Source organism: Salmo salar, chromosome ssa01, assembly GCF_905237065.1.
Source record: "Salmo salar chromosome ssa01, Ssal_v3.1, whole genome shotgun sequence".
Taxonomy (NCBI): domain Eukaryota; kingdom Metazoa; phylum Chordata; class Actinopteri; order Salmoniformes; family Salmonidae; genus Salmo; species Salmo salar.
This window is the reverse complement of record NC_059442.1, coordinates 5,510,523-5,536,511: the sequence shown is the minus strand read 5'-3', so window position 1 is coordinate 5,536,511 and position 25,989 is coordinate 5,510,523. Positions and strand designations below refer to the sequence as shown.

Sequence of the window (25,989 nt, the reverse complement as noted above, 5' to 3'; positions counted from 1 at the left end):
TTTACAGCCAATATACCAACGGTGTGTCCCAAATGGCACCCTATTCCTTATGTAGTGCTATATTTTTTATTTTTATTTAACCTTTATATATATCTAGGTAAGTCAGTTAAGAATAAATTCTTATTACAATGACGGCACACACCGGCAAAACTCGGACGATGCTGGGCCAGTTCTGCACCGCCCTATGGGACACCCAATCACGGCCTGATGTGATACAGCCTGGATACTCTGGTTCCTGGTCACAACCCTATTCCCTATATATAGTGCACAACTTATAACATGGCACCCTATTCCCTATATATAGTGGACAACTTATAACATGGCATCCTATTCCCTATATAGTGGACAACTTATAGCATGGCACCCTATTCCCTATATAGTGCACAACGTATAGCAAGGCACCCTATTCCCTATATATTCCGTTTACATTTGACCAGAAATGTAGTGCACTATATAGGCAATGGAGTGGCATTTGGGACGGAACCGAGGCCTCTGGGAGGTTTTTACAGGCAATGTGATTTGAATAGACCAAGAGTTAAACGATGGCAGTTAAAGATCTGAGGATGGCCTCAGAGCAGAGTCAGGCAGGCCTCAGAGCAGAGTCAGCCCTCAGAGCAGAGTCAGGCCTCAGAGCAGAGTCAGGCAGGCCTCAGAGCAGAGTCAGCCCTCAGAGCAGAGTCAGGCAGGCCTCAGAGCAGAGTCAGGCAGGCCTCAGAGCAGAGTCAGCCCTCAGAGCAGAGTCAGGCAGGCCTCAGAGCAGAGTCAGGCCTCAGAGCAGAGTCAGGCCTCAGAGCAGAGTCAGGCCTCAGAGCAGAGTCAGGCCTCAGAGCAGAGTCAGCCCTCAGAGCAGAGTCAGGCCTCAGAGCAGAGTCAGGCAGGCCTCAGAGCAGAGTCAGGCAGGCCTCAGAGCAGAGTCAGCCCTCAGAGCAGAGTCAGCCCTCAGAGCAGAGTCAGCCCTCAGAGCAGAGTCAGGCCTCAGAGCAGAGTCAGGCAGGCCTCAGAGCAGAGTCAGGCAGGCCTCAGAGCAGAGTCAGCCCTCAGAGCAGAGTCAGCCCTCAGAGCAGAGTCAGGCCACAGCAGTCAAGCCAGAGGATGAGGCCTGCGTCGGAAATGGAACCCTATTCTCTATACAAGGCACTACTTTAGACCAGTCAAAAGTATTAAGTAGTGCACTATATAGGGAATAGGGTACGATTTAAATTAGAGCACTATATAGGGAATAGGGTATGATTTAAATTAGAGTACTATAGAGGGAATAGGGTACGATTTAAATTAGAGCACTATATAGCATGGCACCCCATAGGGAATAGGGTACGATTTGGGACGCAGGCAGGAACAGAGCAAGCCGCCTCTGAGTCAGACAGGGCTAATAGAAAACAGAGCGGTGCTGAATGCAGATTCCAGACAGAGCTAACAGAGAACAGACAACTGAGATGTTACATACCAGACTGATGGGGTAGAGGAGGGAAGAAGGGGGAAGGTGAGGAGAGAAAGGGAGAGGAGGGAAGAGGACGGAAGAAGGGGTGAGGAGCGGGGAGGGGAGAAGGGGAGAGGAGAGGATGGGAGGGGGGGATGTGAGGGGAGGGGAGAAGAGAAGGGGAGAGAATGGAAGGAGGGGGATGAGAGGAGAGGGGAGGGGAGAAGGGGAGAGGAGAGGATGAGAGGAGGGGGGATGAGAGGAGAGGGTAGAAGAGAAAGGGAGAGGAAAGGATGGGAGGAGGGGGGATGAGAGGAGAGGGTAGAAGAGAAGGGGAGAGAAGGGGAGAGGAAAGGATGGGGGGATGAGAGGGGAGTAAACATTGTCTTTGTACAGTGTTGTAACAATGTGCAAATAGTCAAAATACAAAAGGAAAAATAAATAAACAAATATAGGTTATATTTACAGTGGTGTAATTTTGGGTCAGTCACAGTGGTCAGGTATTCTGCCACTGTGTATTCTCTGTTTAGGGCCAAATATCATTCTAGTTTGCTTTGTTTTTTTTTGTTAATTCTTTCCAATGTTTCTCATGTAATTATCTTGTAGTTTTCTCATGATTTGGTTGGGTCTAATTGTGTTGCTGTCCTGGGGCTCTGTTTGTGTTTGTGAACAGAGTCCCAGGACCAGCTGGCTTGAAGGGATTTGTTTCCAGGTTCACCTGTCTGTGAGGTCTTTGCTATGGAAGATTTGAGAATCGCTTCTTTTTAGGTGGTTTTAGATAGAATTGAATTGCTCTTTCCTGGATTTTGATAATTAGCGGAAATCTTCCTAATTCTGCTCTGCATGCATTATTTGGTGTTTTCCATTGTACACAGAGGATATTTTTGCAGAATTCTGCATGCAGAGTCTCAGTTTGGTGTTTATCCCATTTTGTGAATTCTTGGTTGGTGAGCGGACCCCAGACCTCACAACCATAAAGGGCAATGGGTTCTATAACTGATTCGAGTATTTTTAGCCAGATCCTAATTGGTATGTCAAATTGTATGTTCCTTTTGATAGCATAGAATGCCCTTCTTGCCTTGTCTCTCAGATCATTCACAGCGTTGTGGAAGTTACCTGTGGTGCTGATGTTTAAGGTTGACCTTGGCCGATTAATTAGGGACGATTTCAAGTTTTCATAACAATCGGTAATCGGCCTGTTTTGGACGCCGATTATGGCTGATTACATTGCAATCCGCGAGGAGACTGCGTGGCAGGTTGACCACCTGTTACGCGAGTGCAGCGTCAAAATGACCTTGTGGCTGCAATGAGCCAAGGTAAGTTGCTAGCTAGCATTAAACTTATCTTTTAAAAAACAATCAACCTTCACATATCACTAGTTAACTACACATGGTTGATGATATTACTAGGTTAACTAGCTTGTCCTGCGTTGCATATAGTCAATGCGGTGCCTGTTAATTTATCATCGAATCACAGCCTACTTCAACTTTGCCAAACGGGTGATGATTTAACAAAAGCGCATTAGTTGCACAAATGTACCTAACCATAAACATCAATGCCTTTCTTAAAATCAATACACAGAAGTATATTTTTTTAAACCTGCATATTTAGTTAAAATATATGAATGTTAGCAGGCAATATTAAACTAGGGAAATTGTGTCACTTCTCTTGCGTTCAGTGCAAGCAGAGTCAGGGTATATGCAGCAGTTTGGGCTGCCTGGCTCGTTGCGAACTGTGTTTCTTCCTAACAAAGACCGTAATTAGTTTGCCAGAATTGTTCATAATTATGACATAACATTGAAGGTTGTACAATGTAACAGCAATATTTCGACTTAGGGTTGCCATCCGTTAGATAAAATACGGAACGGTTCCGTATTTCACTGAAAGAAAAAACGTTTGTTTTCGAGATGATAGTTTCCGGATTTGACCATATTAATGACCTAAGGCTCGTATTTCTGTGTGTTTATTATATTATAATTAAGTCTATGATTTGATATTTGATAGAGAACTTAAAATACACCAGGAACACACACAGGAGAGAAATCACCCCACTCTTTTGATTGTGGGAAGAGTTACTTAAGATTTAAATCTTAATAAGTAACTCTTCCCACAATCATAAGAGTGGTGAGATTTCTCTCCTGTGTGTGTTCCCTGGTGTATTTTAAGTCTTACTCTTCCCACAATGTACGAGTCTGCTGTTAACAATAATGCAGATGATTTTCCCACGGTTGCTGTTGACGCATATTTGGTAGTTATTGGGGTCAAATTTGTCTAAAGCTTTGTGGATTGGGTTGATCAGTTCTTGGTTCCACATATTGGGGAAGATGCCAGAGCTGAGGATGATGTTAAAGAGTTTATGTATAGCCAAATGGAATTTGTTGTCTGTATATTTGATCATTTCATTGAGGATACCATCAACACCACAGGCCTTTTTGGGTTGGAGGGTTTATATTTTGTCCTGTAGTTCATTCACGGTAATTTGAGAATCCAGTGGGTTCTGGTCGTCTTTAATAGATGATTCTAAGATGTATATTTGATCGTGTATATGTTTTTGCTGTTTGTTCTTTGTTATAGAGCCAAAAAGATTGGAGAAGTGGTTTATCCAGACATCTCCGTTTTGGATAGATAATTCTTCGTGTTGTTGTTTGTTTAGTGTTTTCCAATTTTCCCAGAAGTGGTTTGATTCTATGGATTCTTCAATCACATTGAGCTGATTTCTGACGTGCTGCTCCTTCTTTTTCTGTAGTGTATTTCTGTATTGTTTTAGTGATTCACCATAGTGAAGGAGTAGACTCAGGTCTTCTGGGTCTGTATGTTTTTGGTTGGATAGGTTTTCTCAATTTTTTTCTTAGGTTTTTGCATTCTTCGTCAAAACATTTGTCATTGTTCATTTTCTTAGGTTGTCTGCTTGACATTTTTAGATTTGATAGGGAAGCTGAGAGATCAAATATACTGTTAAGATTTTGTACTACCAAGTTTACACCTTCACTATTACAGTGAAGCGTTTTGTCCTAGAAATTGTCTGGAAGGGATTGAATTTGTTGCCTAAATGTTTTTTGGTAGGTTTCCACACTACTTTCCTTCCATCTATAGCATTTCTTAATATTATTCAGTTCCTTTGGCTTTGATACCTCATGATTGAGTATTGCTCTGTTCAGGTAGACTGTGATTTTGCTGTGATCTGATAGGGGTGTCAGTGGGCTGACTGTGAACGATCTGAGAGACTCTGGGTTGAGGTCAGTAATGAAGTAGTCTACAGTACTACTGCCTAGAGATGAGCTGTAGGTGTACCTACCATAGGAGTCCCCTTGAAGCCTACCATTAACTATGTACAGACCCAGCGTGCGACAGAGCTGCAGGAGTTGTGACCCGTTTTTGTTGGTTGTTTTGTCATAGTTGTGTCTAGGGGGGCATATGGGGGAGGGAATACTGTCACCTCCAGGTAGGTGTTTGTCCCCCTGTGTGCTGAGGTTGTCAGGTTCTTGCCCAGTTCTGGCATTTAGGTCGCCACAGACTAGTACATGTCCCTGGGCCTGGAAATGATTGATTTCCCCCTCCAGGATGGAGAAGCTGTCTTCATTAAAGTATGGGGATTCTAATGGGGGGATGTAGGCAGCACACATGAGGACATTTTTCTATGTTGAGATAATTTCCTTATTAATTTCTAGCCAAATGTAAAATGTTCCTGTTTTGATTAGTTTAATAGAGTGAGTTATGTCTGCTCTATACTAAATTAGCATATCCCCTGAGTCCCTTCCCTGTTTCAGACCTGGTAGTGTGGTGGATGGGACTACCAGCTCTCTGTAACCTAGAGAGCAACCAGTGGGTCAGGCTACTCTATACCACCTGGTAGTTTGGTGGATGGGACTACCAGCTCTCTGTAACCTAGAGAGCAACCAGTGGGTCATGCTACTCTATACCATGTTTCTTGTAGGATGACAATGTCTGTATTTCCGATTTCTTTGATGGAGTCCAGGTTCCTGTCTCTCTCTCTCTCTCTCTCTCTCTCTCTCTCTCTCTGTTTCTATCTCTCTCTCTGTCTCTCTCTCTCTCTCTTCTGTCTCTCTCTCTCTCTCTCTCTCTCTCTCTCTCTCTGTTTCTATCTCTCTCTCTCTCTCTCTCTCTCTCTCTCTCTGTTTCTATCTCTCTCTCTGTCTCTCTATCTCTCTCGTTCTGTCTCTATCTCTCTCTCTCTGTTTCCCCCCCTTCTCTCTCCTGTTTTACTGGCACAGTGGCTGGCTGTGTGTGATCTAATATGCTCCTCAGAGACTGATCAGACCTGGCTCTATGGACACCAGCCCTGACTCAGAGACTGATCAGACCTGGCTCTATGGACACCAGCCCTGACTCAGAGACTGATCAGACCTGGCTCTATGGACACCAGCCCTGACTCAGAGACTGATAACGGCTCATGGCACCAGCCCTGACTCAGAGACTGATCAGACCTGGCTCTATGGACACCAGCCCTGACTCAGAGACTGATCAGACCTGGCTATGAACAGCCCTGACTCAGAGACTGATCAGACCTGGCTCTATGGACACCAGCCCTGACTCAGAGGATTAGAGCTTGTTGTGTAATGAGGACAGGATGGATGTAGAGATCATCTTTCACGTCATATGGAGTAGATTATCTGACATGGAAATGCTTAGTCTTCTGGAAGGATGGACAGGGAGGGACAGGGAGAGACGGGGAGAGAGACAGGGAGAGAGACAGGGAAAGAGACGGGGAGAGACAGGGAGAGACAGGGAGAGAGACAGGAAGAGACAGGGAGAGAGACAGGAAGAGAGACAGGGAGAGAGACAGGGAGAGAGACAGGGAGAGAGACAGGGAGAGACAGGGAGAGAGACAGGAAGAGACAGGAAGAGACAGGGAGAGAGACAGGAAGAGAGACAGGGAGAGAGACGGGGAGAGAGACGGGGAGAGAGACAGGGAGAGAGACAGGAAGAGAGACAGGGAGAGAGACAGGGAGAGACGGGGAGAGAGACAGGGAGAGAGAGACAGGGAGAGACAGGGAAGGAGATAGGGAGAGAGACAGGGAGAGAGACAGGGAGAGACAGGGAGAGAGACAGGGAGAGACGGGGAGAGAGACAGGGAGAGACAGGGAAAGAGACAGGGAGAGATGGGGAAGGAGACAGGGAGAGAGACAGGGAGAGAGACAGGGAGAGAGACAGGGAGAGAGACAGGGGAGAGACGGGGAGAGAGACAGGGAGAGAGACAGGGAGAGAGACAGGGAGAGACAGGGAGAGACGGGGGAAGGAGACAGGGAGAGAGACAGGGAGAGAGACAGGGAGAGAGACAGGGAGAGAGACAGGGAGAGAGACAGGGAGAGACAAGGAGAGAGACAGGAAGAGACAGGAAGAGACAGGGAGAGAGACAGGAAGAGAGACAGGGAGAGAGACAGGAAGAGAGACAGGGAGAGACAGGGAAGGAGACGGGGAGAGAGACAGGGGAGAGACGGGGAGAGAGACAGGGAGAGACGGGGAAGGAGACAGGGAGAGAGACAGGGAGAGACAGGGAGAGAGACAGGGAGAGAGACAGGGAGAGAGACAGGGAGAGAGACAGGGAGAGACGGGGAGAGAGACGGGGGGGAGAGACGGGGGAGAGACGGGGAGAGCGACGGGGGGAGAGACAGGGAGAGACAGGGAGAGAGACAGGGAGAGACAGGGAGAGAGACAGGGAGAGAGACAGGGAGAGAGACAGGGAGAGACAGGGAGAGACAGGGAGAGAGACAGGGAGAGACAGGGAGAGAGACAGGGAGAGAGACAGGGAGAGAGACAGGGAGAGACAGGAAGAGAGACAGGGAGAGAGACAGGGAGAGACAGGGAGAGACAGGGAGAGAGACAGGAAGAGAGACAGGGAGAGAGACAGGGAGAGACAGGGAAAGAGACAGGGAGAGAGACAGGGAGAGACAGGGAGAGAGACAGGGAGAGACAGGGAGAGACAGGGAGAGAGACAGGGAAAGAGACAGGGAGAGAGACAGGGAGAGAGACAGGGAGAGACAGGGAAAGAGACAGGGAGAGAGACAGGGAGAGAGACAGGGAGAGAGACAGGGAGAGACAGGGAGAGAGACAGGGAGAGAGACAGGGAGAGAGACAGGGAGAGAGACAGGGAGAGACAGGAGAGAGACAGGGAGAGAGACAGGGGAGAGACAGGGAGAGAGACAGGGAGAGACAGGGAAAGAGACAGGGAGAGAGACAGGGAGAGAGACAGGAGAGAGACAGGGAGAGACAGGGAGAGACAGGGAAAGAGACAGGGAGAGAGACAGGGAGAGAGACAGGGAGAGACAGGGAGAGAGACAGGGAGAGACAGGGAAAGAGACAGGGAGAGAGACGGGGAGAGAGACAGGGAGAGAGACAGGGAGAGAGACAGGGGAGAGAGACAGGGAGAGACAGGGAAAGAGACAGGGAGAGAGACAGGGAGAGAGACAGGGAGAGACAGGGAGAGAGACAGGGAGAGACAGGGAAAGAGACAGGGAGAGAGACGGGGAGAGAGACAGGGAGAGAGACAGGGAGAGAGACAAGGAAAGAGACAGGGAGAGAGACAGGGAGAGAGACAGGAGAGACAGGGAGAGACGGGGAGAGAGACAGGGGGAGAGACGGGGAGAGACAGGGAGAGACAAGGAGAGAGACAGGGGAGAGACGGGGAGAGACAGGGAGAGACGGGGAGAGAGACAGGGGAGAGACGGGGAGAGACAGGGAGAGACAGGGAGAGAGACAGGGAGAGAGACAGGGAGAGAGACAGGGAGAGACAGGGAGAGAGACAGGGAGAGAGACAGGGAGAGACAGGGAGAGAGACAGGGAGAGAGACAGGGAGAGAGACAGGGAGAGACAGGGAGAGAGACAGGGAGAGACAGGGAGAGACAGGGAAAGAGACAGGGAGAGACAGGGAGAGACAGGGAGAGACAGGGAGAGAGACAGGGAGAGACGGGGAGAGAGACGGGGGGAGAAACGGGGAGAGAGACAGGGAGAGACAGGGAGAGACGGGGAGAGAGACAGGGAAAGAGACAGGGAGAGAGACAGGGGGAGAGACGGGGAGAGACGGGGAAAGAGAGAGAGAAAGGGAGAGAACGAGAGGGGGTGACAGGGGGAGACAAGGAGAAAGAGAGAGATAGGTAACTTACTTATTATTATTACTATTATTGTTATTGCTATTATTATTGTTGTTGTGATGTTGTGATTATCATTCCAAATAGTAGTGGTATGGGTAGTAGGGTGATGGTAATGATAGCAGTGTAGTGATGGTGGTGGTGGTAGTAGTGGTATGGGTAGTAGGGTGATGGTAATGATAGCAGTGTAGTGATGGTGGTGGTGGTAGTAGTGGTATGGGTAGTAGGGTGATGGTAATGATAGCAGTGTAGTGATGGTGGTGGTAGTAGTAGTGGTATGGGTAGTAGGGTGATGGTAATGATAGCAGTGTAGTGATGGTGGTGGTGGTAGTAGTGGTATGGGTAGTAGGGTGATGGTAATGATAGCAGTGTAGTGATGGTGGTGGTGGTAGTAGTGGTATGGGTAGTAGGGTGATGGTAATGATAGCAGTGTAGTGATGGTGGTGGTGGTAGTAGTGGTATGGGTAGTAGGGTGATGGTAATGATAGCAGTGTAGTGATGGTGGTGGTGGTAGTAGTGGTATGGGTAGTAGGGTGATGGTAATGATAGCAGTGTAGTGATGGTGGTGGTGGTAGTAGTGGTATGGGTAGTAGGGTGATGGTAATGATAGCAGTGTAGTGATGGTGGTGGTGGTAGTAGTGGTATGGGTAGTAGGGTGATGGTAACGATAGCAGTGTAGTGATGGTGGTGGTGGTAGTAGTGGTATGGGTAGTAGGGTGATGGTAACGATAGCAGTGTAGTGATGGTGGTGGTGGTAGTAGTGGTATGGGTAGTAGGGTGATGGTAATGATAGCAGTGTAGTGATGGTGGTGGTGGTAGTAGTGGTATGGGTAGTAGGGTGATGGTAATGATAGCAGTGTAGTGATGGTGGTGGTGGTAGTAGTGGTATGGGTAGTAGGGTGATGGTAATGATAGCAGTGTAGTGATGGTGGTGGTGGTAGTAGTGGTATGGGTAGTAGGGTGATGGTAATGATAGCAGTGTAGTGATGGTGGTGGTGGTAGTAGTGGTATGGGTAGTAGGGTGATGGTAATGATAGCAGTGTAGTGATGGTGGTGGTGGTAGTAGTGGTATGGGTAGTAGGGTGATGGTAATGATAGCAGTGTAGTGATGGTGGTGGTGGTAGTAGTGGTATGGGTAGTAGGGTGATGGTAATGATAGCAGTGTAGTGATGGTGGTGGTGGTAGTAGTGGTATGGGTAGTAGGGTGATGGTAATGATAGCAGTGTAGTGATGGTGGTGGTGGTAGTAGTGGTATGGGTAGTAGGGTGATGGTAATGATAGCAGTGTAGTGATGGTGGTGGTGGTAGTAGTGGTATGGGTAGTAGGGTGATGGTAATGATAGCAGTGTAGTGATGGTGGTGGTGGTAGTAGTGGTATGGGTAGTAGGGTGATGGTAATGATAGCAGTGTAGTGATGGTGGTGGTGGTAGTAGTGGTATGGGTAGTAGGGTGATGGTAATGATAGCAGTGTAGTGATGGTGGTGGTGGTAGTAGTGGTATGGGTAGTAGGGTGATGGTAATGATAGCAGTGTAGTGATGGTGGTGGTGGTAGTAGTGGTATGGGTAGTAGGGTGATGGTAATGATAGCAGTGTAGTGATGGTGGTGGTGGTAGTAGTGGTATGGGTAGTAGGGTGATGGTAATGATAGCAGTGTAGTGATGGTGGTGGTGGTAGTAGTGGTATGGGTAGTAGGGTGATGGTAATGATAGCAGTGTAGTGATGGTGGTGGTGGTAGTAGTGGTATGGGTAGTAGGGTGATGGTAATGATAGCAGTGTAGTGATGGTGGTGGTGGTAGTAGTGGTATGGGTAGTAGGGTGATGGTAATGATAGCAGTGTAGTGATGGTGGTGGTGGTAGTAGTGGTATGGGTAGTAGGGTGATGGTAATGATAGCAGTGTAGTGATGGTGGTGGTGGTAGTAGTGGTATGGGTAGTAGGGTGATGGTAATGATAGCAGTGTAGTGATGGTGGTGGTGGTAGTAGTGGTATGGGTAGTAGGGTGATGGTAATGATAGCAGTGTAGTGATGGTGGTGGTGGTAGTAGTGGTATGGGTAGTAGGGTGATGGTAATGATAGCAGTGTAGTGATGGTGGTGGTGGTAGTAGTGGTATGGGTAGTAGGGTGATGGTAATGATAGCAGTGTAGTGATGGTGGTGGTGGTAGTAGTGGTATGGGTAGTAGGGTGATGGTAATGATAGCAGTGTAGTGATGGTGGTGGTGGTAGTAGTGGTATGGGTAGTAGGGTGATGGTAATGATAGCAGTGTAGTGATGGTGGTGGTGGTAGTAGTGGTATGGGTAGTAGGGTGATGGTAATGATAGCAGTGTAGTGATGGTGGTGGTGGTAGTAGTGGTATGGGTAGTAGGGTGATGGTAATGATAGCAGTGTAGTGATGGTGGTGGTGGTAGTAGTGGTATGGGTAGTAGGGTGATGGTAATGATAGCAGTGTAGTGATGGTGGTGGTGGTAGTAGTGGTATGGGTAGTAGGGTGATGGTAATGATAGCAGTGTAGTGATGGTGGTGGTGGTAGTAGTGGTATGGGTAGTAGGGTGATGGTAATGATAGCAGTGTAGTGATGGTGGTGGTGGTAGTAGTGGTATGGGTAGTAGGGTGATGGTAATGATAGCAGTGTAGTGATGGTGGTGGTGGTAGTAGTGGTATGGGTAGTAGGGTGATGGTAATGATAGCAGTGTAGTGATGGTGGTGGTGGTAGTAGTGGTATGGGTAGTAGGGTGATGGTAATGATAGCAGTGTAGTGATGGTGGTGGTGGTAGTAGTGGTATGGGTAGTAGGGTGATGGTAATGATAGCAGTGTAGTGATGGTGGTGGTGGTAGTAGTGGTATGGGTAGTAGGGTGATGGTAATGATAGCAGTGTAGTGATGGTGGTGGTGGTAGTAGTGGTATGGGTAGTAGGGTGATGGTAATGATAGCAGTGTAGTGATGGTGGTGGTGGTAGTAGTGGTATGGGTAGTAGGGTGATGGTAATGATAGCAGTGTAGTGATGGTGGTGGTGGTAGTAGTGGTATGGGTAGTAGGGTGATGGTAATGATAGCAGTGTAGTGATGGTGGTGGTGGTAGTAGTGGTATGGGTAGTAGGGTGATGGTAATGATAGCAGTGTAGTGATGGTGGTGGTGGTAGTAGTGGTATGGGTAGTAGGGTGATGGTAATGATAGCAGTGTAGTGATGGTGGTGGTGGTAGTAGTGGTATGGGTAGTAGGGTGATGGTAATGATAGCAGTGTAGTGATGGTGGTGGTGGTAGTAGTGGTATGGGTAGTAGGGTGATGGTAATGATAGCAGTGTAGTGATGGTGGTGGTGGTAGTAGTGGTATGGGTAGTAGGGTGATGGTAATGATAGCAGTGTAGTGATGGTGGTGGTGGTAGTAGTGGTATGGGTAGTAGGGTGATGGTAATGATAGCAGTGTAGTGATGGTGGTGGTGGTAGTAGTGGTATGGGTAGTAGGGTGATGGTAATGATAGCAGTGTAGTGATGGTGGTGGTGGTAGTAGTGGTATGGGTAGTAGGGTGATGGTAATGATAGCAGTGTAGTGATGGTGGTGGTGGTAGTAGTGGTATGGGTAGTAGGGTGATGGTAATGATAGCAGTGTAGTGATGGTGGTGGTGGTAGTAGTGGTATGGGTAGTAGGGTGATGGTAATGATAGCAGTGTAGTGATGGTGGTGGTGGTAGTAGTGGTATGGGTAGTAGGGTGATGGTAATGATAGCAGTGTAGTGATGGTGGTGGTGGTAGTAGTGGTATGGGTAGTAGGGTGATGGTAATGATAGCAGTGTAGTGATGGTGGTGGTGGTAGTAGTGGTATGGGTAGTAGGGTGATGGTAATGATAGCAGTGTAGTGATGGTGGTGGTGGTAGTAGTGGTATGGGTAGTAGGGTGATGGTAATGATAGCAGTGTAGTGATGGTGGTGGTGGTAGTAGTGGTATGGGTAGTAGGGTGATGGTAATGATAGCAGTGTAGTGATGGTGGTGGTGGTAGTAGTGGTATGGGTAGTAGGGTGATGGTAATGATAGCAGTGTAGTGATGGTGGTGGTGGTAGTAGTGGTATGGGTAGTAGGGTGATGGTAATGATAGCAGTGTAGTGATGGTGGTGGTGGTAGTAGTGGTATGGGTAGTAGGGTGATGGTAATGATAGCAGTGTAGTGATGGTGGTGGTGGTAGTAGTGGTATGGGTAGTAGGGTGATGGTAATGATAGCAGTGTAGTGATGGTGGTGGTGGTAGTAGTGGTATGGGTAGTAGGGTGATGGTAACGATAGCAGTGTAGTGATGGTGGTGGTGGTAGTAGTGGTATGGGTAGTAGGGTGATGGTAATGATAGCAGTGTAGTGATGGTGGTGGTGGTAGTAGTGGTATGGGTAGTAGGGTGATGGTAATGATAGCAGTGTAGTGATGGTGGTGGTGGTAGTAGTGGTATGGGTAGTAGGGTGATGGTAATGATAGCAGTGTAGTGATGGTGGTGGTGGTAGTAGTGGTATGGGTAGTAGGGTGATGGTAATGATAGCAGTGTAGTGATGGTGGTGGTGGTAGTAGTGGTATGGGTAGTAGGGTGATGGTAATGATAGCAGTGTAGTGATGGTGGTGGTGGTAGTAGTGGTATGGGTAGTAGGGTGATGGTAACGATAGCAGTGTAGTGATGGTGGTGGTGGTAGTAGTGGTATGGGTAGTAGGGTGATGGTAATGATAGCAGTGTAGTGATGGTGGTGGTGGTAGTAGTGGTATGGGTAGTAGGGTGATGGTAATGATAGCAGTGTAGTGATGGTGGTGGTGGTAGTAGTGGTATGGGTAGTAGGGTGATGGTAATGATAGCAGTGTAGTGATGGTGGTGGTGGTGGTAGTGGTATGGGTAGTAGGGTGATGGTAATGATAGCAGTGTAGTGATGGTGGTGGTGGTGGTAGTGGTATGGGTAGTAGGGTGATGGTAATGATAGCAGTGTAGTGATGGTGGTGGTGGTAGTAGTGGTATGGGTAGTAGGGTGATGGTAATGATAGCAGTGTAGTGATGGTGGTGGTGGTAGTAGTGGTATGGGTAGTAGGGTGATGGTAATGATAGCAGTGTAGTGATGGTGGTGGTGGTAGTAGTGGTATGGGTAGTAGGGTGATGGTAATGATAGCAGTGTAGTGATGGTGGTGGTGGTAGTAGTGATGTAATGGTGAAGATGACCGTTATTTAGTTATAAGTTAGTTATAGTTTAATTTTCTATGATTAGCTTTTTATATGTAATACATTTCTACTATTGACTGTTTGACTTTTTATTTAATTTTGTATTATTATTTAATACCACTATATATTATTATTTGTTATTCTTTATCATTTTATTACAATGTATACTGTATACATTGTTGCTGTAGCAATATTGAGACAATGTTTTTCATGCCAATAAAGCAGCTTGAATTTGATAAAAATGTTGCATTTGATAGAGAGAGAGATAGGGAGAGACAAAGAGAGAGACAGGGAGAGACAGAGAGAGACAGAGACAGGGAGAGAGACAGGGAGAGAGACAGGGAGAGAGACAGGGAGAGAGACAGGGAGAGACAGAGAGAGAGACAGGGAGAGACAGAGAAAGAGACAGGGAGAGAGAGACAGGGAGAGACAGGGAGACAGACAGAGACAGGGTGAGAGAGACAGGGAGAGACAGGGAGACAGACAGAGACAGGGAGAGAGAGACAGAGACAGAGAGAGACAGAGAGAGAGACAGGTCAACATGATGTTAAATTAAATATAGGTTAGGTATTCCTCAGTGCTGGTCTAGAGCTAAGGACAGGATTGTCATGATTTAGTCTTACTCTTTCTCTCTCTCTCTCTCTCTCTCTCTCTCTCTCTCTCTCTCTCTCTCACAGCTGGAAAGATGGGTTGGGATTCTGTGCTCTCATTCACAGACACCGTCCAGAGCTCATTGACTATGGCAAGCTACGCAAGGTGAGAGACTAGTGCCCTGATGATACATTTACACAGAACCACTTACTGACTGACACACACAGAACCATATAGATCAACCCTCTCTCCTCGGGGACCACCTGACCTTTCACCTTATAGAGAACCATATAGATCAACCCTCTCTCCTCGGGGACCACCTGACCTTTCACCTTATAGAGAACCATATAGATCAACCCTCTCTCCTCGGGGACCACCTGACCTTTCACCTTATAGAGAACCATATAGATCAACCCTCTCTCCTCGGGGACCACCTGACCTTTCACCTTATAGAGAACCATATAGATCAACCCTCTCTCCTCGGGGACCACCTGACCTTTCACCTTATAGAGAACCATATAGATCAACCCTCTCTCCTCGGGGACCACCTGACCTTTCACCTTATAGAGAACCATATAGATCAACCCTCTCTCCTCGGGGACCACCTGACCTTTCACCTTATAGAGAACCATATAGATCAACCCTCTCTCCTCGGGGACCACCTGACCTTTCACCTTATAGAGAACCATATAGATCAACCCTCTCTCCTCGGGGACCACCTGACCTTTCACCTTATAGAGAACCATATAGATCAACCCTCTCTCCTCGGGGACCACCTGACCTTTCACCTAACCAGGTGGTCTGATCTCCTCTGTTCTCCTGGAACAGTACTGTAACCACACCTAACCAGGTGGTCTGATCTCCTCTGTTCTCCTGGAACAGTACTGTAACCACACCTAACCAGGTGGTCTGATCTCCTCTGTTCTCCTGGAACAGTACTGTAACCACACCTAACCAGGTGGTCTGATCTCCTCTGTTCTCCTGGAACAGTACTGTAACCACACCTAACCAGGTGGTCTAATCTCCTCTGTTCTCCTGGAACAGTACTGTAACCACACCTAACCAGGTGGTCTAATCTCCTCTGTTCTCCTGGAACAGTACTGTAACCACACCTAACCAGGTGGTCTGATCTCCTCTGTTCTCCTGGAACAGTACTGTAACCACACCTAACCAGGTGGTCTGATCTCCTCTGTTCTCCTGGAACAGTACTGTAACCACACCTAACCAGGTGGTCTAATCTCCTCCTGTTTCTTCTCTCACCTGTAGGACGACCCCATGACCAACCTGAACACAGCCTTTGACGTGGCAGAGAAGTACCTGGACATTCCCAAGATGTTGGACGCTGAGGGTAAGACCAGGAGGGTTAAAGGTCAAGGAGGAAGTGAAGTCGAGACTGACATGGCCGCGTTCCAGGCCGACTACATTGCAGACCATGGATAGGTGTTTAACATGTTCAACACGTCGTATGATATAGCCTTCTGTTATGGCACGTAACCGTTGGTTGATGCAACATCTGAAATGTAGTCGGGTCTGGAGCGCGAACATGTTTCACTCAACTTTTCATGGTTTTGTTTGTGGTGGATCTTGTTTTTAACAAGATATTTTGACCCCCACAGACATTGTCTGGTCCAACCTCTGACTTTTCAGAATGTTGAAAGAAAAAAAAATGCACCGAGATGAGAGAAGGCTTTGCTCTGATGTCTCTATTCTGAGTTATATTTTGACCCTATTCCCCATTTTAAACTGGTTAGCTCTGTACCTAAATATAGATATCTTAGAGAGAGAGAGAGAGAGAGAGAGAGAGAGAGAGAGAGAGAGAGAGAGAGAGAGAGAGAGAGAGAGAGAGAGAGAGAGAGAGAGAGAGAGAGAGTGACCTTGTGTGAGTGGGTTTATTGAATTTTCTCTAGATTAGCACGTAATCTGGAGTGACTCAATGTGGAGTTTCCTTCCTGGATATTGTTATCCTGTTTTGATATCCTCAACTTTAATTTGTCAACCTGTCATCATGTGATTGTGGGGTGGAACTGAAGGTCCAGTTTTTTTTACAATAAAGTTGGATAGAGGGCACACTTTCAACAAAACCAGTTAAGGAGAAGAAGAGAAATGGACTACTTTAAAGGTGCAGTTATAAATGTGATTTTCATGCCGTTTTAATGATATTTCCACACTATGAGGTCAGAATAACTCTAGAATTCAGAGAATGATGATAATGCCCTTTTTATGTAAGAGCTGGAATTTGCTGGAATTTCAGCCTGTTCAGGTGGGATTGATTTTTTTCGTCCCAGATCATAGAAACAATCCCAGCAAGCATGACGCCATTGGCCTCATTTCGGTATTTGGTCTAACCCACAAAAAGCCCAAACCAGCCAAACACCAGCTAGCCCAGCACATCTTAGCCCACAGCAATCCCACATCTGGCATTAGTGCGTAAACCTAATTAAGCTTTAGGGCCCTAACTTTACACACGCCAAATAGACATACACACCAATCGCCAAATGCTTTTTTTTTGGAACGGACAGAAAAAGTTAATGTCGATCCGCAGAGACAAAAAGGACAGTAAGAGAAAAGCCGCAAAATGGAGAGGTGAAAATGAAGAGAAGGGAGGGCCAGAAAAATAATGTCTGGGAAAGATTAGGTGACGTGGTAAAAGTGGATGACAGCAGTACCGTCTCTGTTATGATTGTGATGATTGTGAGGCAGACAAAATGTCGGAAATGATAAGCGGAAACATCTGAATCCTAAAAATACATGTGAGAAACTTTACGTTCTTTCTGATACAATGTAACTTTCAGCTGATCCAAAAAGGGCTTATTTCAGTCAAACTGAGGGCTGCCCTCAGGGCCACCTGTATTAGGGCCAATGTGGAGCCGATGAGCATAGGTACATTGGCACAATGTGGACATGTTTGCTGGGATTAAAGCAAAAATGTGGCCTCTATTCAACTCTATGGTCCTAATTTGTCTGTTGTGTTTTCACCTGACCAGAAGTAGCAGACTGTTTGTAGTGAATGGGGTGTGTTTACTGAGACACCCCCACTCTCTACTCCATGTCATTTATCTCTTGTGTTTAAAATGTCCATTACCGTACCCCTCCCTCCCTCTCTCCTGCCTGCTCCCCTCCTCCATCCCCAACCCCCTCCCCAACCTCCTCCTCCCCTCCCCAACCTCCTCCTCCCCTCCCCACCCTCCTCCTCCACTCCCCAACCTCCTCCTCCCCTCCCCAACCTCCTCCTCCCCTCCCCAACCCCATCCTCCCCTCCCCAACCTCCTCCTCCCCTCCCCAACCTCCTCCTCCCCTCCCCACCCCTCCTCCTCCACTCCCCAACCTCCTCCTCCCCCTCCCCAACCTCCTCCTCCCTCCCCAACCCCATCCTCCCCCTCCCCAACCTCCTCCTCCCTCCCCAACACCCTCCCCAACCTCTTCCTCCCTCCCCAACCTCCTCCTCCCCTCCCCCCCTCCTCCATCCCCAACCCCCCTCCTCCCCTCCCCAACCTCCTCCTCCCTCCCCAACACCCTCCCCATCCTCTTCCTCCTCTCCCCAACCCCCTCCTCCATCCCCCCATCCTCCTCCTCTCCTCTCTTTCTCCAGACATCGTGGGCACGGCCCGCCCGGATGAGAAGGCCATCATGACCTACGTATCTAGCTTCTACCACGCCTTCTCTGGTGCTCAAAAGGTATTCCAGGATGCAACGCTCCCCCTCCTCCTCACCTCACTCCACCACTCCCCTGGTTGGGTTCCTGTCTGTCTGTCTGTCTGTCTGTCTGTCTGTCTGTCTGTCTGTCTGTCTGTCTGTCTGTCTGTCCGTCTGTCTGTCCGTCCGTCCGTCCGTCCGTCCGTCCGTCCGTCCGTCCGTCCGTCCGTCCGTCCGTCCGTCCGTCCGTCCGTCCGTCCGTCCGTCCGTCCGTCCGTCCGATCTAACCCTTCTCTATACCTCCACATGCGTGAGCTGTTGCTACGATACCGGGCACTCAAATCGCTTTACGTAACAAGAGGGGAGATAAACTCCCCTCACCTCAACTACCACCGATGTTTACTGGTGATGGTCACCGTTGACTGTTTTCATTGGCTCTCTACATGGACATAGTTTTTACTATGTGATGTCCTCTGGTTGATCCTACACTAGTTGTTATTGGTGACACAAACACATCCAAATGCACTCGGGTGGCCAGTTTATTAGGTACACCACCTGTTAAATGGTTCGCTCTTACAGACAGTGGGCAGTTTATTAGGTACACCACCTGTTGAATGGTTCAGTCCTACAGTGGGCAGTTTATTAGGTACACCACCTGTTAAATGGTTCGCTCCTACAGTAGGCCGTTTATTAGGTACACCACCTGTTAAATGGTTCGCTCTTACAGACAGTGTGCAGTTTATTAGGTACACCACCTGTTAAATGGTTCACTCCTACAGTGGGCAGTTTATTAGATACACCACCTGGTAAATGGTTCACTCCTACATTTGGCAGTTTATTAGGTACACCACCTGGTAAATGGTTCGCTCTTACAGACAGGGGCCAGTTTATTAGGTACACCACCTGTTAAACGTGGCTGTGTATTGCTATATAAAGCAGGCAGACAGGCATCGAGGCATTCAGCTACTGTTCGTTGAACATTCTAATGGGAAAAAACGAGTGACCTAAGCAACTTTGAGCGTGGTATGATCGTCGGTGCCAGGATCTCAGAAACGGCCTCCTGGGCTTTTCACACACGACATTGTCTAAGGTTTACAGAGAACGGTGGAAAATTTTTTCAAAACATCCAGTCAGCGGCAGTCCTGTGGGTGGAAACAGCTCATTGATGAGAGGTCGAAGGAGAATGGCAAGAATCGTGCAAGCTAACAGGCGGAGCCACAAACAGGCAAATAACGGCGCAGTACAACAGCGGTGTGCAGAACGGCATCTCAGAACACACAACTAGTCGGTCCTGGTCACGGATTGGCTATTGCAGTAGACGACCACCCCCGGGTTCCTATCAGCTAAAAACAAGAAGAAGAAGAGGCTCCAGTGGAAACGTAATCAACAACACTGGACAACTGAGGAGTGGAAAAACATCACCTAGTCCGACAAATCACGGTTCCTGGTGCGTCATACTGACGGCTTTGGCGAAAGCATCGAGAGTCCATGGCCTCATCCTGCCCGGTGTCAACATTACAGACTGGTGGCGGCAACGCTCCTCATCCAACCTGACAGAGCTTGAGAGGATCTGCAGAGAAGAATGGGAGAAACTCCCCAAATACAGGTGTGCCAAGCTTGTGGCGTCATACCCAAGAAGACTCGAGGCTGTAATCGCTGCCAACGGTGATTCAACAAAGTACTGAGTAAAGGGTCTGAATACTTAGTAAATGTGCTATTTAAAAATATATTTTTTTATTACATTTGCAAAAATGTTAAAAAAACTGTTTTTGCTTTGTAATTATGGGGTGTGTAGATTGATTAGGGGAAAAAAACAATTTAATACATTTTAGAATAAGACTAACATAACAAAATGTGGAAAAAATGAAGGGGTCTGAATACTTTCCAAATGAGCTGTATATACAGGTAATTGCCAAAATAATGGAAACAGTAAATGAGGGCTACAATATAAACGGAAAGCAGGTGCTTCCACACAAGTGTGGTTCCTGAGTGAATGAAGCAATTAACATCCCATCATGGTTAGGGGTATACAAAATGCTCGGCAGGCTATTATTTTTGCTACCATGGCTATGCCCACATAGGATGAAAATGCCCCCTATCCACAGGACGCGAGTGGTCCCTGAATGGTTTGATGAGCATGAAAACGATGTAAACCATATGCCATGGCCGTCTCTCAATCACCAGATCTCAAACCTATTGAACACTTATGGGAGATTCTGGAGCGGCGCCTGAGACTAACAGAACACCAAATTATGGAATTTCTCATCTAAGAATAATGCTGTATCCCTCCAATAGAGTTCCAGACACTTGTAGAAACTATGGAATAATATTCTCATCTTTATGCCGAAATGTGATTGGAGTGGGTGGTGTTTTTCGTTGGTTCTCAACCCAGATTTTGTGTACATGTGATACCCTTTAGTCTCCACAATGTTAGATGATTGTCTCAGGGTATGACGAATACTTCCTGGTGTGTGGTACATCTAGAAAACAACGTTCAGTTCAGTGTTGTGTTCCATTTCTTCTTCTCTGACAACTGAGAGGGAGTGCAGAGGAGGGCTGCATTTATATAAGGTCGTTTCACTGGAGAGGAGACGAGCGGACTAGAACAAAAGAGCACATTTCAACGCACACACACGCACGCACGCACGCACGCACGCACGCACGCACGCACGCACGCACGCACACACACACACACACACACACACACACACACACACACACACATTGCAGCAGTGAGGCAGGCAGGCAGAGAGACCAGCTGTGTTTAAAAGACAGAAAAACGATGATCTGTTTATACTTGGAAGAGAGGATGCAGTCGCTGTCTTCCTTTATTATCTCTGTCTTCCTTTATTATCTCTGTCTTCCTTTATCATCACTGTCTTCCTTTATTATCTCTGTCTTCCTTAATCATCACTGTCTTCCTTTATCATCACTGTCTTCCTTTATCATCACTGTCTTCCTTTATCATCACTGTCTTCCTTTATTATCACTGTCTTCCTTTATCATCACTGTCTTCCTTTATTATCTCTGTCTTCCTTTATTATCACTGTCTTCCTTTATCATCACTGTCTTCCTTTATTATCACTGTCTTCCTTTATCATCACTGTCTTCCTTTATTATCACTGTCTTCCTTTATCATCACTGTCTTCCTTTATTATCTCTGTCTTCCTTTATTATCACTGTCTTCCTTTATCATCACTGTCTTCCTTTATTATCTCTGTCTTCCTTTATCATCACTGTCTTCCTTTATCATCACTGTCTTCCTTTATTATCACTGTCTTCCTTTATCATCACTGTCTTCCTTTATTATCTCTGTCTTCCTTTATTATCACTGTCTTCCTTTATCATCACTGTCTTCCTTTATTATCTCTGTCTTCCTTTATTATCTCTGTCTTCCTTTATTATCACTGTCTTCCTTTATCATCACTGTCTTCCTTTATTATCTCTGTCTTCCTTTATTATGGCATGTAGATAAAGAAGATTAGAAGGGTATACAGGGGTTACGTTCTAAATGGCACCCTATTCCCTACTTAGTGCACTTGACCAGAGCCAAATAGACCCCGGTCAAAAGTAGTGCACTATATATATATATAAGGGGATATGTTGCCCTTAGGGACTCAGAACACTATAAGCAGCATGTGGTGATTTGAAAGTCATCTTACATCAGATGACTCAATATAACACTATATAACACTATATAACTCTATATAACACTATATAACTCTATATAACACTATATAACACTATAAAACTCTATATAACTATATATAACTCAATAACTCTATATAGCACTATATAACTCTATATATATATTACTATATAACTATATATAACACTATATAACACAATATAACTCTATATAACTCTATATAACTCTATATAACTCTATATAACTATATATAACACTATATAACACTATATAACTATATATAACTCTATATAACACTATATAACTATATATAACTCTATATAACACTATATAACTATATATAACAAAACTATATAACTCTATATAACACTATATAACTCTATATAACTATATATAACACTAATAAATATAAAAATAACACTATATATAACTCTATATAACTATATATAACACTATATAACTATATATAACTCTATATAACTATATATAACACTATATAACACATAACACGCCCCCCGATCATCCCCTCGAGAAAATAAATTATCCCCTGGCTGAATCTAGTTGATGATCCCTGCACTATGGTCATCGTGAGTTATTGTGACCACAGGAGTTGGCAGGCTGCATAAACAGATCTGGGACCAGGCTATGTTGCCTCTGCTCTTGGGGCGGGAGAGGAGCTAGCTAGCTGAGCTGAACATCCTGCCTACCTGGCTGGCCTTTTAAGGCAGCTCCTTCGCTGCTCCCTCTCTCCCTGGATCTCGGACAAACGCACCCACGCGCTCACACACACGCATATGTCACGAGACACACACACACATATGCTCACGCACGCACACTGAACACACACTGAACACACACACACACACACACACACACATGCCTTAGAGCATATCTTCCACCCAGCCAAGCCAAGTTTCCCCCCATGATCCTAACAAAGGAGGCCGGAGCTTTCTCTCTCTCTCTCTCTGTTCGCGCTCTGTCTCTCTCTCTCTCACACACTCCCTCTCTTTGTGTCGCTCTCTCACTCCCTCTCCCCTTCTCTCTCTTTCCCTTCTCACTCTCTCGCTCTCTCTCACTCTCTGTCTCTCGCACTCTCTCTGTTCGCGCTCTGTCTCTCTCTCTCTCACACACTCCCTCTCTTTGTGTCGCTCTCTCACTCCCTCTCCCCTTCTCTCTCTTTCCCTTCTCTCTCTCTCTCTCTCTCTCTCTCTCTGTCACTCTCTCTCTCTTTCTCCCCCTCTCCCCATTTCTCTGTCTCTCTCTCTCTCTCCAACTCTCTCTCTCTCTCTCTCTCTCTCTCTGTCACTCTCTCTCTCTTTCTCCCCCTCTCCCCATTTCTCTGTCTCTCTCTCTCTCTCCAACTCTCTCTCTCTGTCTCTCTCTCTCTCTCTCTCCCCCCTCTTTGTCATTCCCTCTCTCTCTTTCCTCGTCTCTCTCTCTCCCTCTCTTTCTGTCTCTCTTTCTCTCTCTCTGTCTCTGTAAAGGATGTCACTGTGTGACTAATGGTAGGGGAGGGAGATGCCGGGTAGGACCTTGCTTTCTATGGCCACATTCATCCCCCTGTTTTCTTTCTTCTCTTAGAGGCATTATTTTATTCCTATAGGTAGATTAGAGGCATTATTTTAGTCCTATAGGTTGATTGGGGGGAAGTTGTCCTAGGACACTGGTGAAGGGAGGAAGTTGCCCTAGGACAGTGGTGCAGGGAGGAAGTTGCCCTAGGACAGTAGTGCAGGGAGGAAGTTGTCCTAGGACAGTGGTGCAGGGAGGAAGTTGCCCTAGAACAGTGGTGCAGGGAGGAAGTTGCCCTAGGACGGTGGTGCAGGGAGGCAGTTGCCCTAGGACAGTGGTGCAGGGTGGAAGTTGCCCTAGGACACTGGTGCAGGGTGGAAGTTGTTTTAGGACAGTGGTGTAGGGAGGAAGTTGTCCTTAGACAGTGGTGCAGGGAGGAAGTTGTCCTAGGACGGTGGTGCAGGGAGGAAGTTGTCCTAGGACAGTGGTGCAGGGAGGAAGTTGTCCTAGGACGGTGGTGCAGGGAGGAAGTTGCCCTAGGACAGTGGTGAAGGGAGGAAGTTGTTTTAGGACAGTGGTGAAGGGAGGAAGTTGTCCTAGGACGGTGATGCAGGGAGGAAGTTGTCCTAGGACGGTGGGGCAGGGAGGAAGTTGCCCTAGGACAGTGGTGCAGGGTGGAAGTTGTTTTAGGACAGTGGTGAAGGGAGGAAGTTGTCCTAGGACGGTGATGCAGGGAGGAAGTTGTCCTAGGACGGTGGGGCAGGGAGGAAGTTGCCCTAGGACGGTGGTCCAGGGAGGAAGTTGTCCTAGGACAGTGGTGTAGGGAGGAAGTTGTCCTAGGACAGTAGTGAAGGGAGGAAGTTGTCCTAGGACGGTGGTGCAGGGAGGAAGTTGCCCTAGGACACTGGTGAAGGGAGGAAGTTGCCCTAGGACAGTGGTGCAGGGAGGAAGTTGCCCTAGGACAGTGGTGCAGGGAGGAAGTTGTCCTTAGACAGTGGTGCAGGGAGGAAGTTGCCCTAGGACAGTAGTGCAGGGAGGAAGTTGTCCTAGGACAGTGGTGCAGGGAGGAAGTTGCCCTAGAACAGTGGTGCAGGGAGGAAGTTGCCCTAGGACGGTGGTGCAGGGAGGCAGTTGCCCTAGGACAGTGGTGCAGGGTGGAAGTTGCCCTAGGACACTGGTGCAGGGTGGAAGTTGTTTTAGGACAGTGGTGTAGGGAGGAAGTTGTCCTTAGACAGTGGTGCAGGGAGGAAGTTGTCCTAGGACGGTGGTGCAGGGAGGAAGTTGTCCTAGGACAGTGGTGCAGGGAGGAAGTTGTCCTAGGACGGTGGTGCAGGGAGGAAGTTGCCCTAGGACAGTGGTGAAGGGAGGAAGTTGTTTTAGGACAGTGGTGAAGGGAGGAAGTTGTCCTAGGACGGTGATGCAGGGAGGAAGTTGTCCTAGGACGGTGGGGCAGGGAGGAAGTTGCCCTAGGACAGTGGTGAAGGGAGGAAGTTGTTTTAGGACAGTGGTGAAGGGAGGAAGTTGTCCTAGGACGGTGATGCAGGGAGGAAGTTGTCCTAGGACGGTGGGGCAGGGAGGAAGTTGCCCTAGGACGGTGGTCCAGGGAGGAAGTTGTCCTAGGACAGTGGTGTAGGGAGGAAGTTGTCCTAGGACAGTAGTGAAGGGAGGAAGTTGTCCTAGGACGGTGGTACAGGGAGGAAGTTGCCCTAGGACACTGGTGAAGGGAGGAAGTTGCCCTAGGACAGTGGTGCAGGGAGGAAGTTGCCCTAGGACAGTGGTGAAGGGAGGAAGTTGCCCTAGGACGGTGGTGCAGGGAGGAAGTTGCCCTAGGACATTGGTGAAGGGAGGAAGTTGCCCTAGGACAGTGGTGCAGGGAGGAAGTTGCCCTAGGACAGTGGTGCAGGGAGGAAGTTGTCCTTAGACAGTGGTGCAGGGAGGAAGTTGCCCTAGGACAGTAGTGCAGGGAGGAAGTTGTCCTAGGACAGTGGTGCAGGGAGGAAGTTGCCGTAGAACAGTGGTGCAGGGAGGAAGTTGCCCTAGGACGGTGGTGCAGGGAGGCAGTTGCCCTAGGACAGTGGTGCAGGGTGGAAGTTGCCCTAGGACACTGGTGCAGGGTGGAAGTTGTTTTAGGACGGTGGTGCAGGGAGGAAGTTGTCCTTAGACAGTGGTGCAGGGAGGAAGTTGCCCTAGGACAGTGGTTCCCAAACTGTGGGGCGCGATGGGTTGGCAGGTTTAAAAATATATATCTTTTTTAAATAACTCAGTCCGGCTTAGGGCTGTTTTGGTGACCATATTACCGCCACACCGGCGGTTACCAGTCATGAAGGCAGTCAAATTCCACATGACTGTTTAGTCACGGTAACTCGGCTTCTCCAAGCTCTGATGCTGCTGATGGTCATTAGTAGCCTACCAAACTTGCTAACTGCCTGGTACTCAGCACTCTATTGTCCCTCTAATCACTCTGACATCAATACAAATGTAATCTAATAATTTAATCAAACACTTCATGAGAGCCGATGAGCTCATGTTGCTCAACATTTCTATCGGCTCTGCAATTGTGGGAGAAACCAGAGTGATGGCCTCTATTAAAAAGAGGAGGATCCCATCAGCTTTCTGTAGGCTAGGCTTTCTATATTTATTTCTCAACTTTCCTAATATTAAGCACATTGCTTATCTTTACAACAGGAGTATAGCCTACATTTTAAGCTAAATCTGATCTGTTGCGTCAGCCACATTGTATAAAAATGTTGTTTTTTTTAATGCGAGTGGTTGTATTAATTTGGGATCTATCGCATCCCACAACTGTCCCAGACTATTTATTTCTCACACAGAATAGAATAGGTCAACTTTTGTACTATGGGGGATAGTAGATTGGCATAGGCTTTTGCTGTTCGTTAGGCCTACACATCT

The 25,989-nt window shown here is 47.4% G+C and overlaps 1 protein-coding gene across 3 annotated transcripts in view; it reads left to right on the top strand.

Moving 5' to 3' along the window:
• actn1 (actinin, alpha 1) overlaps window positions 1-25,989 on the top strand; it is a 130,441-nt gene that overhangs the window by 76,118 nt on the left and 28,334 nt on the right. For all 3 annotated transcript variants that reach the window (XM_014192851.2, XM_014192931.2, XM_014192775.2), the window contains exons 6-8: window positions 14,375-14,453; window positions 15,555-15,636; window positions 17,878-17,963. In XM_014192851.2, coding sequence (XP_014048326.1) covers window positions 14,375-14,453; window positions 15,555-15,636; window positions 17,878-17,963 — 247 coding nt within the window. The remainder of the gene's footprint in view (window positions 1-14,374; window positions 14,454-15,554; window positions 15,637-17,877; window positions 17,964-25,989) is intronic.